General features: G+C 33.3%; 3 protein-coding genes across 3 annotated transcripts; 1 reads left to right on the forward strand and 2 right to left on the reverse strand.

Moving 5' to 3' along the window:
- Window positions 1–3,265: 3,265 nt before the first annotated feature.
- Window positions 3,266–6,152, reverse strand: LOC118031555 (ras-related protein RABH1e). The gene is made up of 6 exons (XM_035036007.2): window positions 5,855–6,152; window positions 5,644–5,714; window positions 4,967–5,055; window positions 4,625–4,736; window positions 3,942–4,032; window positions 3,266–3,818 (listed from the first exon to the last, which is right to left on the reverse strand). Exons 1-6 carry the CDS (start codon window positions 5,969–5,971, stop codon window positions 3,675–3,677), a joined length of 624 nt encoding a protein of 207 aa, XP_034891898.1. The 5' UTR covers window positions 5,972–6,152; the 3' UTR covers window positions 3,266–3,674.
- Window positions 6,153–10,874: 4,722 nt separating this feature from the next.
- On the forward strand, window positions 10,875–15,017 carry LOC118031561 (BTB/POZ domain-containing protein DOT3). The gene is made up of 6 exons (XM_035036020.2): window positions 10,875–11,438; window positions 11,662–11,731; window positions 11,832–12,730; window positions 12,836–13,100; window positions 13,184–13,312; window positions 14,594–15,017. The coding sequence occupies exons 1-6, from the start codon at window positions 11,251–11,253 to the stop codon at window positions 14,966–14,968; spliced, it is 1,926 nt and encodes a 641-aa protein (XP_034891911.1). The 5' UTR covers window positions 10,875–11,250; the 3' UTR covers window positions 14,969–15,017.
- A 303-nt stretch (window positions 15,018–15,320) lies between these two features.
- Window positions 15,321–16,107, reverse strand: LOC118031570 (uncharacterized). The gene has a single exon (XM_035036032.2). The coding sequence runs from the start codon at window positions 16,026–16,028 to the stop codon at window positions 15,480–15,482; it is 549 nt and encodes a 182-aa protein (XP_034891923.1). The 5' UTR covers window positions 16,029–16,107; the 3' UTR covers window positions 15,321–15,479.
- Window positions 16,108–18,050: the final 1,943 nt, after the last annotated feature.

Below are 18,050 nucleotides of genomic sequence, written 5' to 3' on the forward strand. Positions count from 1 at the left end.
AGTTATTTTTACTAGAGAAAAAGGTGTTTGGGCCAATGTCCAAATGATCAGATTTTCTCCTCCTCCCCACTCCCACCTTTTTTCTCTTGCAAGTTCTCTCTCTTTCTATCTCTCACGAATCTTCCACATATATTATGCACCTGCGTCTATTATTTTTATGTTTCAAACATATTTTTAAAAAAAAATTAAAATTTTTTTATTTTTTTATTAACTTCAAATTAATATAATTTTAATATTTTCAAATCATTTTAATGTGTTAAAAATAATTTTTAAAAAATAAAAAAAAAATCATTAATATGTATTTTAACACGAAAAATTATTTAAAAAACAACCGTAATCACATTGCCAAATAAACTCTTAAATATTATTTCAATTGTGATGATATGCACCGTCCATTTACAAAATATTATTTTTTATGATTGAAATGATAAACTCTCTATAAATATATACTTTTATATGAATGGATGACAACACTTTTCGCAAAGTATTACAATCAATGATGAGCACTAGCATATTCATCATTCCTCAAACTCTCTAAATCCCAAGAGAAAAGTGTTATCAAGATTTATAAATATTTAGAATTATTAGGTGAATACAACAAGTCGTAATTTTTATGGAGCGGAGTCTCCCCAAAATTATTATTCTAAAATTAGAGCATCTAAAAGTAGCACTAAAAGGAACATTCATGATGACTTTGCATTCCCCAAGCTTTTGACCATGTCTCTCATCTCCACGCTTATCTCCACATGTACTTAGGTATTAGTCTCTATCTAAGGAAAAAACTTTATGCAACACCCATCCATCCATATTAATAATTTTTTAAAATATAGTTATGATTATTTTTTATTTAAAAATATATTAAAATATTTTTATTTTTTAAAAAATTATTTTTATATCTGCGCATCAAAATAATCTAAAAATACTAATTTTTTTTAATTCCAAGCAAATAAAAAAATAAAATTTTTAATTTTTTTTAAAAATAGTTTTAAAATACAAATACAAACGGGCTTTTCCCGGCTTCTTTAAATTCAAACACAGAGTAACTTGTTGCATCTGATGGTAAAACCTGCTGGTTCTAGGTCGGTCCCAGATTTATCTCCCGAGAGAATGTTTCATCAAACACTGCAGACTTCAGCTAATTAAGCGAGATTAGAACATTTAAAAAGAAATTGGGAAAAAAAATCCCCATCAGCAGCCAGCTCCCACAAAACAAAAGTGCCCCTGAATCGGTGCATTATGTACACACAGCAGCCAAATCCTATACTGATTATCTTCGGCACAACGCAATTACAAGTCATAGATTCCCATCTTCCCATTGTTTAAAAACTGTCTTCTAAAACACGATATGTGCAGTTAAATTGATTAGATTTAAAATTTATTTTTTTAAAAGTTATTAATTTGAGTTTTATAAATTTTAGAAGTTAATATGATTATTAACTTTGAAACTCGTGAAATTAATTGAGATGCACGTAAGTTGATTCAGATACTTGTATTAATAAAAAATTATTTTTTAATTTTAAAAAATATAGCTTAATTAATCAAGTTCTAGATTTGCTTTTTTAAATATCATTAATTTAAATTTTATAAATCTTAAAAGTACTAAAAAGTTATATAATTATTAATTTTAATATTTTTAGAATTAATCAAAATATTTATATTGACTCGAGGGGAAAAAAATCTGAAGTCTTCATGGACATTTAAGGATTTGAAACAAATAAATGCAACTTTAAAAAGTAGCTGTAAATGTGTGGCTAAAAAGCAGTTGACATTAATCACTCCCGAGCATAATCCATTGAAAGGACGTGTGATTGTGCAAATCAGAAGTTCCCAAGTCGTGAGGATCGTGTGGTAGGGGCAAATACCATAGAAACTTCTCTGTGTATCAATCAAAAGTTAAAAAACAACTTAAGATCAATTTGCAAAAGTCGTACCGTATAAAACCTATAACAATATGTTGAGGTTATATCAATTTCTATAAGTGTGTTTGTCATTATAATAGCTTTTACTGTTATAATTTAAATTAAGTATTTTTAAAAATATTGTGAAGGGAAAACGTTACCACGCCTTAACACAGTACCAAACAGTGCCACAGCTTGACGAGCAATGCAGGACAAATCATGGCGGGAAAGACCGACAACCAGTCAATTAAGTCAAATGAAATTCCTTTTTTTATTATTATTAATGATTCAATAAACTTACATGTATTTTGATTAATTCTACGAGTTTTAAAATTAATAATTATATAAATTTTTAATAACTTGAGATTTATAGAACTTAAATTGCTAATCTTTAAAATATATATATAAAACTTGATTAGGTAAGTTATATCTTTATAGAAAATAAGTCCAATGAAATACTTTGCTTCAGAGGATATGTACGGTCTTGCAAGATTTTGCACCAGGGCAGCATGGAATTAGAAAACAGTGCTTATACAATTGTTTTGCTAACAGTGGCTCTTTTCTGTCATTTCAACTCTAAGTAAGCTGCAGTCAAAGAGTTCTGTGATCCTGAACACTTACCTGTTTGAGTTAGCCCCTCAACTCTTTCATGAAAAAACTTGTGCCTGTTGAAACTTCTGTTTCTTTTATACGATATGGTCAATAATGGCATTTAGCAGCCTGTGTTTTATTCAAATTGTACGTAGCTTTTGAAGTTTTTTCACATTTGTTTTGGGCCAAGATGTCTGTGAGTTTCCGATGTTGTTCGAGGAAAGCAACGCCACTTCACAATGTACTTGTCAACTAGCAGCTTTGTAGAGCTTCCTCTGCCAACAAGGAAGAAGATGTGCCTGGATGCTCGATTCATTTGCCAGAACCTCCTTGATTTACAGATGGAAAGTGCAGATTCTTATTCACCATGCGTTGTGGATATAGAGATTGAGGTGGAAACTATGGCGAAACCCTAATCTGGTGATATAAATGTTCGAAGCACAAAAAACGGAGAACGGATTGACACATTCTTGGATGTTCTGTTTTATTGCAAGTGCTTTCTCCTTTACCCTCAACTAGACTTGGGCCAGTTATAGTCGTGATTAGGTTTAATAAATTGATTTTATTCTGATTAGATAATAAAAATTTAAATATTAATACCAAACCCAAAAAAAATTGGAAAAAAAAAAAAAACAACTATAATAACTTCAAAGAAAAACCTTTGGAATTATAAAATTAGATAAAAAAAACTCAGTCTAAATCAACCTAAGATATTGGTTTTGATATTTCAACTGGCTAATATACTAGTCTGATTTTCTCGTAACCAAATTCTCCAATGATCGTATCAACATATATCCATGTCATGAATTTTGTTCCACCAAGATCCAAAGAAACTTTATACAACGAATTCAAAATTTCAAATTACAGCCATCAATTTTCTTGAATCACAAAATGGGTAACCTAGAGATTACCTCCTATTGCAGTTAATATCTGATAATGGTTTTCACAAACATATCAAAGATTTTCCAAAAAACAAAAGAAAAAAGAAGAAAAGAGGAGAGATGTTAAATGGAATGTATCTGAACGGTCAATTTTCCTATTCAACAAATAGCAGGAATCTGCAACTACGTCTTATTGATCTGAAATAGCTCAAATAAAAATAATCATTTGTCGGGTTTTAATTCAGTTGGTATAACCTGGTATTGAAGGTGCTTCCTTTCCTCGATCTTCCTCAAATCCACTTCTCTAACATGCACAACCCCCTCCTTGCTGCTCTGCCTGGGAAGAATTGACCGTCGGCTTGAGGGTCACATCAACCATGTCTTCCTGTTTTGTGGAAGAAAGGGTTTCCATCCCTGGCAAGGCAGCTGCAATCTTGCGGAACAGAGGCTGCGTTTTTTCATTTTATAAATCAGAATACAAACAATAACTTATTATATGTTCACATAAGGCCATATTTCCCCTAAGATTGGAGCAGCTTGACAATATCAAAACCTTGTGTCTCACTCTCACCTTTATATTAAATCCTGCTTTCGCACTGGTTTCTATAAACATAACTCCGAATTCACGAGCCTTGCCGTCTCCTTCCTCTATTGAAACTTGCCTGTTTGATCACCGAATAACATAATGAAAACAAAAACAAATAACAACAGTGCTGAATTGTTTCAAGCTAGATACAGAAGGCAACTGACAGAGAGGACTGTTAACTCCTAGTTCTAAACAAAACAAAGGATCGCAACCAGCAAAGTTCTTAATTTTTCAAAAGAGAAAGAGACTAAAAGAATCAAAGAAAAGCTTTCGTCCTCATAAAATTTAAGACGCGCGGCTAGGCATTCATCTTTCACTTCTCATCAGTCACAGAATGTAACAGAAACCAAAATTAACTTCATGAATCGAATAGGCAGCAGTACTATGGAGAACTGCTGATACAGTTCCCCAGTCTTCTCGCTCAAACAAAAATGAGAACAAAAGGACTAGAGTAGAGCATACAAATTAATAAAGATGTTCATATTTCTCTTATGGAAGATGATGCTCGCTTCTCTAATGACATTCCTAGAAGCTAAAAACCAGAGTGATCTCACCCGCAAGGTGCCACTTAAAAGAACAAAAGCCGAGAGGTCACTCCTATCTAAGTAATGTGGATATCAAGCCAGAAACATCATACATCATGTTATTCTCATTAGTTAATATCTTACCTCTTATCAACAAGATCGGTTTTGTTTCCAACAAGGACAACAATGACATCACCACCTCGCTCGGTCCGTACCTCCTCAATCCATTTAGAGGTGTTTAAGAATGATTGTCTATCTGCATGGACACAATTTAGCAAGCAATTTAAGAATTACTAATGTTACAGGAGTACAACACTAAATATCGCCTTACAGGCAGCGTCCCCTCCCTTCCCCTCCTAAAAGAAGGGTGAAGGTACAAGCACACATGGGAAGATGTTATACAAGAGATCGAGGTTTATTTTCTAATGTACACACTAGAACATATATTTCCAATAAAACCAGAATTCAGTTCTTAAGATAACTCACTAGCTACATCATAGACAATTACAGCTACAGAAGAATCCCGGATGTAGCTCGGTATAAGACTCCTAAATCTCTCTTGACCAGCAGTATCCCTGTGAGTTAACATACACGAAGATTCACAAACTAGAAACCACAAGGAAAAAGAAATACACCATGGAAACAAGATAAAAGAGCATTACAGCATGAATCAAGTTCTTTGACAAAGTAACTGAAATGTTGCGTATAATTATAACACAGTATTTCATGAAAACTCGACTGACACAACACATTGTGCTCAATTCAGACCAAGGTAATTATAACCCTGTCTTAAAAGGGCATCATCTTGCACAAATTTTTTTCTTTAAAAAAAAAAATGAAACAACGTTATAGGTCCTCTCCACTTAATTAGCGATGCCAGCCACTACAGCAGCCTGTTAACAGCAATATTGATTATTTCGAGTGTCCATTTCCACGATCATATGCATTACCTTACTACTAATTAATTAATTACCATAACAAAATCACCGTCCACGTAATTTTCTCAACCTTATACGCCTGCTAGGTATCGACATGATCTCGTAATCATCGTCTTTCGACTAAAGACTTATGATACAGGTAAAATGAAATGCATTTCCCCCCAATTTGATTATATATATAATAATCTTAATTAACAAAAATAAAATTGAGACAAAGGGGCTCACCAAAGTTGCAGCCGAATGGTCCGATCTTCAAGGTACATTGTTTTGGACAAAAAATCAATTCCAATAGTAGCCTACAAATTCACAAAACGAAAAATTAAGGGATCAAGAATTGAAAATAAGACCAATTAGCGTGCACAGCACGTAAGATTGCTCTTGGAATCCAAAAATTCAAATTAATAATGATTAAAAAAGGAAGGAAAGATGGAAGAACCTGGTAAGTGGTGTCGAATTTATCATACATAAAGCGAGTGATAATGCTGGTTTTACCAACGGATTGATCGCCAAGGAATACCAGCTTGTATTTCGCCAGAGGGGATACTGTTGCCATTTCTTCTCCTTCTTTCTTCTATTTATCAATATATATCAGATCAGGCTCATCCGATATATATTTAATCTTTCTCCCTGAAACAACTGTTGAGAAAAACGCAACGAAATTACGCAGAAGCGATGGCAGAATGATGCTTCGGTTTATACGGAGGAGGGAGGCTCATTTAAGGGAATGAAAGAAACCGCCATCCAGGATGGGATGACGCGGCTCAGTCAAACTCAGTTTTTTTGTTAATTGACGTTTATGTCCTCCTTGGAAGACCCGCCTACAAGGCTACAACTAGGCCACGGGCCCATTGATCTCTCGTTCATGGTATTGCTCTCTTTCTTACGTCAGTTGGTCTAAATAAATAATATAAATGTATTCTGTTAAAATAAATTAAAGTGCCCTCTTTGTACTTTTGTTTTTACGCGTTAACAATAGCTGTTAGAATAATTTAAAATCAGTGTAATTATTCACGTTACGCTGTCAGTTTTATTTAAATTTCATGAATAGTATTATTTAATTTTAAATTTTATATTATAAATAAAAACTTAATGTATGCACATAAGTTAATCTATTTAATTTATATATAAAAAAAACCCATCACGAAGGTCAAATTATTTTCATAATAAAATATTGAACAACGAGTATTCAACAGAAAAGAAATTGTCAAGACACAATTATATCGGAAAATAGTTTTTTTTTTTCCTATGAATCATTTTCAAAAGTTTTTCTCCATAAAACCCACTTCTTAATTTGTTAATATCTCTTCTTTCTTATATAAGAACATATTTTTATTTATAGCATAATTCTTTTAATGAAGACTTGTTGTGATTTTAAAAGCTAGGTTAAGTAAAAAGGCAAAAACATTACGATTTTTTTAAAAAAAAGGAATAACTCATTTGAGAAAATTATATAAAACTACACAGTAAAAAAAAATTAGGCATTTTATTTTTATTGAATATTCATGACTTGTTTTTTGAATAATAAACATATTAGTTTCATCTATAATTACTCGTAAAATAATTGTTAATATCATCATTAAAAAACTTTAATATTATTTAAAAGGTATATTGTTATTGTATGATTTTTAAAATATTATTGTAATTTTTTTATTTAAAAATAATTTTACTTTAGAATAAAAAAAATTAAGAAAAAAAGGCAGAATGGCCAGGAGATCGAGCCAAGTCTAGGCACTCAGAGGGGTATGGTTAAATGAATGGAACTCCTTCCTTCCTTCCTTCCTCGTCTCGGACGCCCTAAAAACAATCCTGTGAAAAGTCTTATTTCTTATTGGGACGCAAAGTAGTCGTTAATTTTATAGTATTTTAGGAAGGATGATCGGCTTCTTAGCACAAATTTGACGAGCTCTCCCACAGATTTTTATTGTTTAATTACCTGTTCAAAAGCAATCATCTAATACACGCAATTGACAAGATCAAGCATTGAATTTTGATCTTCTTTTTTTCAGTTTTAGATGAAGCATTCTTTTATTTGAGCATTTTTCTCCTTTCCGGCAAAGATAAATGACTGCGAGTATGTTTGGTAGTATGGTAGCGGTTACTTTTCAAATAGCTTTTCGTGCCAAAATAGATGTCAATGATATTTTTTTAAATTTAAATTTAAAAAAAAACACAAGTACAAACACAGCCCAAAGATGCTCGCATTTACAACTGTTATCAATCCCAAGGTGCGGATGCACCTCGTCTCTTCCCGATTACAAGAGGTTTTTTTCCTCTAGCGTGCGTAGTAAGAATTTATACCCCCTTTTTTTTAAAGATATTTGGCTCTTTTTACAAGGTCCGGTGTAGTTTGATGTTTTTATTTTTTAAAATCGTAATTGAGCTGAACCAAGTTTATTTACTGGTTTTTAAAATCAGTTTTTTTCTCTTAATTTAGTGTTTTCGGTTTTTTTTTTCTTTTTTTTTTTTATTTCTACGAACACCCTTGATCTTCTCAACTGTATTTTTCTACTTTCTCTAAAAAGGAAAAGGAAATCTAAATGCAAAATGAAAAGAAAAAGGGAATATATAAATTAAAGTAGACGTGCGCGCAAACACACATCAAATTTGGTATACACGTATAACATCTCTAATCTTCGAAAATCTTTACATGGCTCTTAAAAGAAGTTGTTGCTGATGGTAGTAGAACCCATGGCTATCAAGCTCGGCTAAAGTGTTGACTCGGTTAAGAGAATGAGTCTCAAGTTATATGAGAAATTTTTTTTAAAAAAAATTAGGTTTTAATATTTCAAATAAAAAAGTTAAAAAATAATTTAAGTCTATGTAAATTGTACATGTTATAAATAATAAGGTTAAAAAAATTATTTCAAAGAGATTTTTATTTTCACATTAAAAAAATATTATCTTATTCTTTTAAGTTGAATTATTTAAATTTAAAATACTTTTTATCTCATATTAAAAAATCAAATTTTTTTATTGTATACACATACACACACAAATGAGCTTCCAATCCATGTTGAAAAAATAAAAACTTATTTTAGTGTTTATATAATAAAATTTAATATGAGTTAGCAACCAACAAAAACAAAAAATGATAGATCTATGCTCATAAGGTTGAGCCAGATAAAAAAAAAAATCTCTAATTACCTCCCATATGCACAAGGCAATGCAAATTACACATGGAAATGTTCATGTTCGTGTACATTCTATAGAAAAATACTAGCTATTTGACTCATGTCACACTACAACTCAATTAATTTTTGCTCATATATGTAATCAAATAAGAGAAATCAAGAGATAAGTGATCAAAATATTTTGTTCACTGCAGGGGGTCTAAACAAACCATCATCAAGGCCCTCTCATCTTATGTAATTCATGGACACTAAAACAATTCATTTTGATGGTTGGAAATTGCTTAAATGATGTCTTTTTCTCTCATTGTTGAAAACCAACAACTCTTCTCTCCTTTCTCTTTTCCAATCAAGAATTGAAAAATAACACAAAAAAATTTGATACCAAAACTGATTTTGTTTAATTTTAAGGCATCAAAATTATATAATTTATGTTGTTTTTTTAAAATTTGAGAATCTAAGTGTATTTTGCACATAATCTCTAGTACGTCACCTATATACGATGCCTTTTTATTTTTGGACTCTATTATTTCAATTTCACCCTTACCTAGAAACTCCAAATCAACTTGTATTATAATTAAATTATCCAAAATAAACTTTGAAAATTAAAATAAATTATTAAAAAATACAGAGTGTCATTCACATATTTCTTTGTGGATAAACAATGTCGGCTCCACGTTAAAAAAACTAAAGCGATTTAATTATTATTATTTTTTTTTTAATCTTGTGGTAACCTATTCATTGATTTAATATATTAACCCGTGAGGAACTGAGGATCATTGCATCCTCTCAGCTCTTGAGTTTATTTTTCCAAGATACAATGCCAGGTGGTTGAATGAGATGTGTGGAGGAAATACGAAGCCGTATTGGGAGCTGCGAGCCCAGAGAGCTTGAGGACAAGTGGGGAAAGTGGGAGGTTGCTGAAGCTGAACTTCAGGTCAAAGTCAAACTGATCATCCTGGCAAAGCCGCTCCAGCAGCAGATTGATCATTATTTTGCAGATGATCAAATATAGAGTTAGTTGTAAATTACACCCAATTGTTTTTTGAACCTAATCAACTAGTCCCTGTAGTATTATGCATAACTAACCAATCCCTTGACCGCAATTGACCATCCCCAATGTAATTTTCTTTGTCCCAAAAATGTTTTTTTGGTGCCTACCAAAAATGCATTAACAATTAATAATGAATAAATAACAAATAAAACTAAAAAATGTATTTTTTACTGTTCAAGAATTCATTACTCGTGACTCACAAAAAAATGTGCTTTTTTCAAATTTCCACTTCTATCCTGTATTTTGCATGTTTTACTATTCAGTCACTTAAATTTATATATTTTCAATTTCATTCTTTCAAGTTAAATTTTCATGGTTTTATGTATTTAACTATGTTTTGATTTGTTTTTTCTAACTTATCTAATGTGTTGTTAAATGTCTCCACATTAAATTAATGATTAATTTTACAAAAATTGAGTTTTTTCTTCTTAAAAAAAAACAAATTGAGATATAAAATATCAAAATTGATATAAAAAAACAAAGAACTTTTCCATAAAAGACATGTAAAATTTTCATTTGATCCCTCAATTTTTAATTTCCTCATTTTTCATCCCACTAATTTTAGGTTGAAAGAGAAAAGAAAAGATAATTGAAAAAGTTGAAGAGAAAAAAAGCTCCTGGGTTGGGTGGTCGAATTTCAACCACCAATAATTTTAATTTTAGTGTCTATAGATTTAACATTAAAAAAAACAAAACTAACTCTTTTTACTATTAAAATCCTTGCTTTTCAAAGATTTGAGTTTTTTATGGTAATAGTATTAATTAATTTATTAAAAAAAACTATATGAATATGATTTATAGAATTTTGTTTTTAAAAAAATTGCTTATGAAAATTCAATGAGAATATTTTTTTATTCTCTTATGACAATCTTTTCTAAGGTTAATTATTCTCTTATATTGTTTCTTGAAAATCATTACATGATTTTAAACATAAAATAAATAAATAAAGTGAATTTCTGCGAAAAAAAAATGTTTGTTCCCTTTATTAGAATCATTTGATTTCTTGTGAATGTTTATTTTAATGGTGGTAGGTTTCTATTCAAAAAATCATATTACTTATAAAAGACACATGTTTTCACTAAGAAAAAAAAAACAAATGCATTGACAAGAAAATAAAATTTGAAGTAAAAGTATTTTTTTTATATAATTTCATCGTTGAAGTTTTTTAACATATTTATTCTTATTTTCACAAAATTAAATAATAAAAAAATGAAAATCGGTGCTAGATAATATCTAATCAAATAGTTGGTGCATGGATGATGGGGTTGCGCAAGACATGAGTAGTTCAAACGTATGCACAGAGAATTTGTAAGAAAAGAAACTAAATTTGCACCAATGCCATGATGACATCAGGCAACCCATTAACAGATATTTGATTTGGACAGTAAGCACATGCAATCTCGTCTCTTACCAGTAAAGAGTTGAAGGCCATGCAATTCTGACAAATTAAATGCTAGAAAGTAACATACGTGGATGAAGATCGACAATTCAAAGCCTGACATTCTTTCTTCCCATGAGCTCGATAGATATCTATCAGAATTTTCTGAAATTCTCAGCTCACCTAACAGGGCTCCCATGCCAGCCACAGACTCACATCTCACATTTATGGCCATGCCCCACCGTCTCCTCCCTCCATGTCCTCACCATTAAATGTTCAGGCTCACAGCAACAATGTCATGCAGCTTCACTGTAACCATGAAGAAGTCCCTTCCACCAGTTCAATCACAGAGCTCAAAGAGTGATTCTGGCGGTGCCGATCAAGTTTACAACCAAAGCATCATAGCTCCTCCCACAGCCATGTCAATAACCGATAGCTTTGAAAAGAATGATCACTCATGGTACAACTTAAATCAGCCATGATACAGGATTCTCAACCCAGCGATTAGACCTAGCAACATTACTGCTAGTTTGTCGAAAGGCAGCTAGCGTGTGTTTATTTCTGAATCATGACTAAGCTAACGTTAGAATATCCAATCATATATTTATCGTTTGGGTCCTTTTCTGTTTTCAAACTTGTTGTATCTCTTACTGATGCTTCTCTGTTTGTTTTCCAATGCTCAGGTTTGTCAATTCCCGAATCCCGACGGATCTATCAATTCAAGTTCAAGATATCACCTTTACTGTTCACAAGGTAACTAGCCAATGGATCTAATGCACTGTCTGTAAGAAATGAACTTTCAATGTGAATGAGCTTATATCATTTGATAACCACACTGTTTCTCCTGATGCAGTATCCCTTGGTATCCAAATGTAGCTACATAGGCCGCTTGGAGCTTCAGCCTTCAATTTCAAATTTGGGGTACCAACTCAAGCTTGAAAACTTCCCAGGTGGACCAGAAGCATTTGAAATCATTCTAAAGTTCTGTTATGGTCTTACACTAGACTTAAACCCTAGTAACATTGCTCCACTAAGATGTGCATCAGAATTCCTAGAAATGAGCGAAGAACTTGATGATGGAAATCTCATCTCCAAGACAGAAGCTTTCCTCACATTTGTAGTCCTCTCATCATGGAAAGACACCATAACTGTTCTCAAATCCTGCGAAACTTTATCTCCATGGGCAGAAAATCTCCAAATAGTTAGAAGATGTTGTGACTCAATAGCATGGAAGGCTTCTAGAGACAATTCAACAATAGGAGATATGGTTAATGACGAGGGATGTTGGTTTCATGACGTGGCTTCCCTTCGAATTGATCATTTCATGAGAATTATAACTGCAATAAGGGCAAGGGGAACAAAACCAGCGATCATAGGTAAATGTATAATGCAATATGCAGAAAGATGGCTGCCAGGCATGGATGTGGATTTAGAAGGTCCAAGGGGGTATGGATATGGAAAGAATGAACTGCAGTTCAGTATTTTGATTGGAAGGAATGAAGACGAGGGTATTGAGCATAGCCAGGAGCAAAAATCTATTATTGAAAGCCTAGTAAGCATACTTCCTCCTCAACCAGGAGCTGTCCCATGTAAGTTTTTACTGAAGATGTTGAAAATGGCAATGGTTTACTCTGCATCCCAAGCTTTGATCTCAGAGCTTGAGAAAAGAGTGGGGATGATGTTGGAGAATGCCAATGTCAATGATCTTTTGATTCCTAATTATAAAAGTGAAGATCAGGGGAAATTTGTGAAGTGAGTATTCAACAATCTTAGTCTCCTTAAGATTGCTTGACCTTGCCTAAAAAAATGTGGCAAGTCTTTTCACCATATCTAATTATGATTCATGTATTCATACAGCTCACTTGAACAACGAACAAAGCACGACATAGAAGTGATACAAAGAATCGTTGAATATTTTCTGATGCATGAACAAGAGCTGCAACAACTGCCACAGACAACAGGGAAATCAAGTGTTAGCAAGCTTTTGGACAGTTATCTAACTGAGGTTGCAAAGGACCCTAATCTCTCCATTACCAAGTTTCAAGTTTTGGCTGAAGCCCTGCCAGAAAAAGCTCGGACATGTGATGACTGTCTTTATGGAGCCATTGACACCTATCTCAAGGTTTGCCTTCAGTTGTCTTTCTAGTACTCATCCTTTTAGATAAGCATTATGACAAAGCCTAAAAACTCTATTATTCTTTCCAGGCTCATCCTTTGCTCTCTGAGCATGACCGAAAAAGGCTATGCAGAATAATGAACTGCAAGAAGTTATCACTTGATGCGTGCTCGCATGCAGCACAAAATGATAGGTTGCCTCTACGAACAGTTATTCAGGTAAACATACAGCAATTCTCAACTATAAATAAAAAATACTCATCATTTCTAAATCAAAACAAATATGCCTGTCATGGTGCCGGTGCTGTAAATTTATGTCTTTTCTTTCAGTCATTAAATCAAAAGCCATAAGGGCGGCCATGAGCCACAACATGACAAGTATAAAAGAGGATCAAGTGGTATGATTCTACAATGCTTAGGACATAGAAAACTGGTAGTTTAGCTGTTTAGAAGGCAAGGAAAGCTGCAATGTCATCTAGAGTATAAAATGGTAAAATCTGAGAGATGGCATCAGATCAAATTTGCCCATTTTGAGGAACCTTCCAAGTGCCAACAAAACACAATGCACTTCAGATAATCAAACATGCCCTAAAAGGTTTCCAACTAACAACAGTTTTATTCCCACAGAGCATGACAGTCTGTTATCTGATTCTACTTTACTCTGCCTGAGATATCACTCAACACAAATTTTTCACCACCTTGAACTACATTCTACTCAAGCTTGCAACTCCTGCCCGTATCAAACCACCCTTACCATCATCAGCACAAGGAAAAATATTCTAATTAAGTTATCTTCCAGTTGTTCTTTACTAACTTCATCTACTTAAATACACAGTCCTTCCAGTTCTGTCTCTCTGTAAACTAAAAGGGGCTCTGAATAAAAAAAAAGATAGGGGGATTAATGCAGTGAATGACACCTAATTACATAAAATCTACAATAACCCTAATACAAAATTCTGAGAAACCAAGAAAAAGCTGCAGGAACGAACTTTTGGACACCAAAGCTACATGATGTGTATGTGTGTCCAAAACATTCCCATTTACTACCACTGACTTCCATTTCAGCCATAGGAACCTAGCGATCAAACTAAATGCAATGTGTGCCATCTCTGTTGTTGTTTTTGGAATGTTTTATTGTAAGACAATGCCAACTTTTATAAAAGATGCAACCACATAACAATGAAAGAAGTTGTATATGACTAATTGGCTTGCTTTATTGTTAATCCCCACTCTGCCACATGAGAGATTGATGATGTTGTAAAAAGCACAGTAATAAGCAATATTTCAAAACATTAGGTTAAATCCAAAAACCACTCCTACCAAAAGCTGCTAAAACACTCCCTGTCTTTGAACAGGTATTCTCAAAAACAAACCCCGGTGTAAATCACAGACCTTTACAGCATGGTGTGCAAATATGCACCAAAAACAAAGTGAAAAGACTATACGACTTTTATAATTCATCAAAATTTACATTTCTCATCTAATGAAATGGACATGCAGGTGTTGTTCTGTGAGCAAATAAAAATAAGGGCAGCAATGCAAGGAAAAGAGCCAGTAGCAAGTGGTAACAGCTCAGAACAAGAAATAACTCAAACATCAACAAAAACTGAGATCACGACCCTAAGAGCAGAACTAGAGAACGTAAAGACACAAATGACAGAGCTGCAGAGGGACTATTTTGAACTGCAACATGAATACGGAAAGAAAAACAACAAGCATATGAATAGATCGCCCTGGAATTTTGGTTGGACAAAGATCAGAACATCAGCTCTTTTCCATAGAAAATCAGAGGGGAATTTAAGTGGACATGTACATAAGATACCCAATTCACTTGGCCACAAAATGAATTTCAGAAGAAGACTATCCATGTCATGATTTTATATGAATTACATGTTTTCTTAAGGAAAGTTCACTTGTAAATAAAAAGGGCTTGGTGCATCTTTCTTGTTAAAGCATACAATAAACTATGTTGTAGTTTCATTCAATGTAAAAAAAGCTTGCCAGGAATAAATTCCAGTACATCACATCAGCCTCATTCCTATCAATCCTATAGGGGTATCCACTATCCCACCCACTGAAGCCATTACCAAATCAATAATTCGAAGCCAACTTTGTTTCAATAACAATCAACTGCCAAAAAGAAAACTTTGTTTTGCACTAGCATTCTACAAGCACATGAATCCTAATCTTTCAAATGACAATTTGCAACTGCGATAGCTACCATCAATGTAAGAACACCATTATCCCCATGTTATATAATATCTCAGCAGTACCAATCAAATTAAATCCGATAACATCCAACACAAATAATCATAGTAAACCAGAATTTACCAAAATCAACCAACAGTTCTCATTTCTCAATTAAAATAAAACCCGAAAATCTACACTACCTAGAATTAGCAGTAGAGCTCCTCATGCTGCTCCAAGGAAACTTAGCCTTCTCGGCCGCCACATCACCACGACCACGACCGCCGCGCCACCCGCTACCGCTGTCGCTGCGGCCGCGCCATCCCCTACCGCCGCCTCCACTCTCCTTCTTCTTCTCATGAAGCCAGTGATTCTTATTATCCTCAACAAAACTACTCTCCGGTGCCTTCTTATTCATTTTCGCCCTCTCTTCCTCAATAACTCTAATCGGAAATAAATGGGGCGAAATCGAGAGGGGAGTTTTAAGCGTGACGTATGCTTTTTTATAGTCTGGCTTGGCGATGAGGAATCCGCCGCGTTTCTTCTTTTTTCCTTCCATGTTAAGAGTGCTTACCTTTTCGACGTCGAAGCCGTAGAGCGATTCGAGGACGCGCTTGATTTCGATTTTGGAGGCTGAAGGGATTGTTTTTAGTGCGATTTCGGAGATATTTGTGTATGTTGTAGGCATCAGGAGTTTTATGGGGAGGTTTGCGAAGTTTATTACTCTTCTTCCCAATCTGCCTGCCATCTGTTTGCTGAAATGAAGATGCTACTGACTACGCAGTGAGCTAGGAGGGTTTATAATTATGGATGGGAGTGGGAAGAGAAGCGGTAGTGTCAAGTGTGCAGTCAGTACAGTTGTGCTGGTGGATTTGGGCTCGAAAACCTTTATTGGGCTTGCGTTTGGGCCCTTCCTTCGTAAGGCAACAGATGTTGTGACGACTTGATTTTGCCCCTCCTCGTCCTCTGTTTAGTTATATTGAATCCGTTTGTCTACGTGTTCGCGTTTACGTTTTTTAAAAAACACACTAATTAACCATTTGGTTACAAATTATCAAAAGATAAAAAACGTGTATCCCAATATTTATTTACGGCAGAAACTCAATTTTCAGAAAACAATGAATTCATACTTTTCGTTTCTATTCATGTGATTGGTATACTGTGCACTATAATTGCACTGTTCAACAGTGCAATTACATCAACTTTTTTTTTTCTGTTATTTTTTAACAGCTAACTATAATTGCACTCTGTGAACAGTGCAATTATATGAATTTTTTTTTATTGTTAATTTTTTTAATAGTTTTTTTTAAAAAAAAAACTATTTTAAATTGAATTAAATTTTTTTCGTACTATGATGAGAACAATATTTTTTTTCTTGAAAAACTAGTATAGAGTGAATTAAATTTACTTGCATTGTAATATCAATTTTATACCTGATAATATTTTATCTAATTTTATTACACGCTCAAAAAAATTATGAAAACTGTAATTTTTATCGGATGAATTTTATACGTAATAGAATTATATTATTTATTTCATGATGTAATAGAAGTAATTAATTCTACAATATTTAAATTTAAAACCATCAATATTAATATAAATATTTTTAAATTATTTTATAACCTCAATTTGAAAAGCATTTTTTTAACCAAATACATTAAACTACTTTTTCTTTAACTTCAATTTCAACCACAGTTTTAACCAAACACCTATTTTTTCAAACAAACCTCAACTAAAAATATTTTTTATAAAACAACTTTTTTCAAACCACAACCACAAAAGTTACCGCAATACCAAACACACTCATTGTTTTTATGGAAATTTACTCCCTCTCCTATAGCTTAATTATTTTTTAATAAAATTATCATTTATATTTTATAATTTGATAACACTATATATACAAGGAAAAAGAAATCAAATTATTTACAAGATTATCATTATATTTTAATTAATAATTAAAAAACCCTTACTATGTTAAAATTACAAAAGCAGGAGATATTAAAAATTTAGAAAAAATCAGAAAAATAAACCCTAAAAATCCACCAATTAAAGATCATTAGCCTGCCTCTCTTTTCTATTCCACCGATAACACGGGGACTTTTTTCAGCCCTATTCATGAAAATCAAAAACACCAACAACAACATTGTTCTTAAATCATTCATCACCTACATCATAATCTCCTTCTCCATTCAAGCAAACACAACCCGTCTTCCGCCCAAAACCAATCTTCTTCCTCGATCCATAGCCATCATTTTTATCAAACAACACCAGCCTTTTTTTTTTTTTTTCCCATCGCCGAACCTGCCTCAATCATCTCCTCTCACAACACAATTTGTGACCACTGTCTAGAGGAGACTGAAATCCACACATTAAAAAATAAAAATCAATCATCCCCATCACCCTTCTAGCTGAATTAACGATCATTTCAACCGCCACTGCAACTTCTTTCTCCACCTACCACCCACAAAATTAAAAATAACAATAACCTGCACTTGAGGTCTTGGCCCAGCAGTTGAAGAGACTTGTTCCCTTCCTCTGCATCCTGGGTTCAAACCTCACCGTGCACGCCTATCACCCCCGCGATACCTTACATGTTCACTGGGTTTGCAGGATGTTCAGTGAGCCGTGGGATTAGTTGTGGTGCGCGCAAGCTGGCCCGAACACTCACGCAAATAAAAAAAAAATAACAATAACCTTGCACAGAGGCTACTATCACCAACAAAATGAGATTTAATGACAGAAACAGTAACATGCCCCATATGTGCGAGAT

Source organism: Populus alba, chromosome 5 (genome assembly GCF_005239225.2).
Source record: "Populus alba chromosome 5, ASM523922v2, whole genome shotgun sequence".
NCBI classification, from domain to species: Eukaryota; Viridiplantae; Streptophyta; class Magnoliopsida; order Malpighiales; family Salicaceae; genus Populus; species Populus alba.